The sequence below is a fragment of the Etheostoma spectabile genome, unplaced genomic scaffold (genome assembly GCF_008692095.1).
Source record: "Etheostoma spectabile isolate EspeVRDwgs_2016 unplaced genomic scaffold, UIUC_Espe_1.0 scaffold498, whole genome shotgun sequence".
Lineage (NCBI taxonomy): Eukaryota > Metazoa > Chordata > Actinopteri > Perciformes > Percidae > Etheostoma > Etheostoma spectabile.
This window is the reverse complement of record NW_022605619.1, coordinates 110,971-112,730: the sequence shown is the minus strand read 5'-3', so window position 1 is coordinate 112,730 and position 1,760 is coordinate 110,971. Positions and strand designations below refer to the sequence as shown.

The following is a 1,760-nucleotide window of genomic DNA, read 5'->3' as shown; positions in this document are numbered from 1 at the left end:
TGAAGATGGAAATAAATTAATTTCATTGTTGTTTTCTGTTTGTTGTTTCTGCTCTCTACTGTTGTCTCTCTACAATTTCCTATAAATGAGGTTTTATTAGCCATAAATCCCAAAATAACTGTAAACTACAGTTAATAAGTTAGTGTTACGTAGTGTTGAAAACGTCAAAAAAGTGACAAACAATGAAAAATAGCGTCAAAAGGGTTGAAAAAAAGGAACGAAAACGTAAGAAAACGTTAAAAAAATCGATAAAAAAACGTCAACAAAAGTGAGTATTTTTGACGGGAAGACAACCGTGGAAAAAACACAATGCATATTAATTAATTAATTAATTAATTAATGTACACAATACATATAAATTAACTGCGCCCCAAATGTACCTTTCCCTTTTTATTACGGTAATAAGTTGCGTAATAGACATCAACACGAACTCGTGAATCTTTGACAGCTTTTATTCTGGCCCGCGGTGCATGCTGGGAGCAGCTAGTTGGCCTTGGAAACATGGCGTCGCACTGACAGCTGGGAGCTTGTCATTATCTTCTCCAGCAACTGACACAGCGCCCCGGGGCCGTTAGCGAAACCGGTTCGCGGGCCCCGTGTAGCCGTTAAAAAGCTTACCACAGACGCGGTCTTTGTCCGGAGGACACTGCCGTTAAAAAACGCTGCGGCAAAATAACGGATTTAGTGCGGGTGTCACGCCCACTCTGCTCGGTAAACGAGACGGTAAGTTAGCATTCAAGCTAACCAGACGGCTAGCAAGAACCGTTAGCGCCGTTAGCACCGTTAGCACGACACGACCACTCATGTTATGTGAAGAGGATCTGCCACCACCGCCTGTTCACTGCCGTTAGCTTCCACCTTAGCAACAGCGCGCGCCATCGGCCGTTAGCTCCCCCCTTAGCAACGCCCCGTCCGTCGTCAGATACGACGGCGACCGTTAACGGCAGTTATGTTATTGTAAGTTAGCTATCGCTAGCCGGCTAGCTAGCTTGGGCGTTTTCTGTCATCCTGCCACTGAATTTTTAATGTTCGACCCCTTTGGCATCGCTGTCGGAGGAGAGAGCGATGGGCTCCGGGGCGGTGGATTCGTCCCAGTGGCTTTCGGTGAAGGAGGAGACCATTTTCCTCCACGACGGACTCATTCGGGTCACGGATCTGGCCGAACTGCCCAGTGAAATAGGGGTGTCGGAGCAGGGGGACACCGAGCAAGAGGTGGGTAAAAGCCATCACACACACAAAGATTTATATATATATATATATATATATATATATATATAAATATCTATATGGAAACACACACTCACTGGTATGTTAAGGGTGTCTTTTTTTTGGTTTCTTTTAATGTATATTCTGTCTGCAACACACACTCCGTGACAACGGTACAGCTACAGCAAGTTCCTTGCCTTGCATGTTATTGACCCACTGTAAAGAATGCGACTGTTACCGGAGCACTTCCTGCCAACTCTACCAAAATAAAGGTTCTGGAAACCTATTTTATACTCAAGACACTTAATTTTTTTAAACCACAAATTAGTCTTTTGGGAACTGTAGCTAGGGCTCCCCCCCCCCCCCCCCCCAATCCTCTGACTGTACATGATTTTTTAAACATATATAGATCTGTGTTACCCAAAGCCTACCATGCCATTCAAAGATTAGATTAGATTAGATTCAACTTTATTGTCATTACACAGGTACAACGCAACGAAATGCATTTTGGGTCTAACCAGAAGTGCAATAGCAGCAGGTGCAGGATATACACT

At 44.1% G+C, this 1,760-nt stretch overlaps 1 protein-coding gene across 1 annotated transcript in view; it reads left to right on the top strand.

The window, feature by feature from the left end:
• Window positions 1-473: 473 nt before the first annotated feature.
• The window catches only part of LOC116686800 (probable E3 ubiquitin-protein ligase HECTD4), a 108,276-nt gene continuing 106,989 nt past the window's right edge, over window positions 474-1,760 (top strand). The window contains 1 exon segment of the mRNA XM_032511852.1: window positions 474-1,212. Within this exon segment, the coding sequence (XP_032367743.1) occupies window positions 1,066-1,212 (147 nt within the window). The 5' untranslated portion in view covers window positions 474-1,065.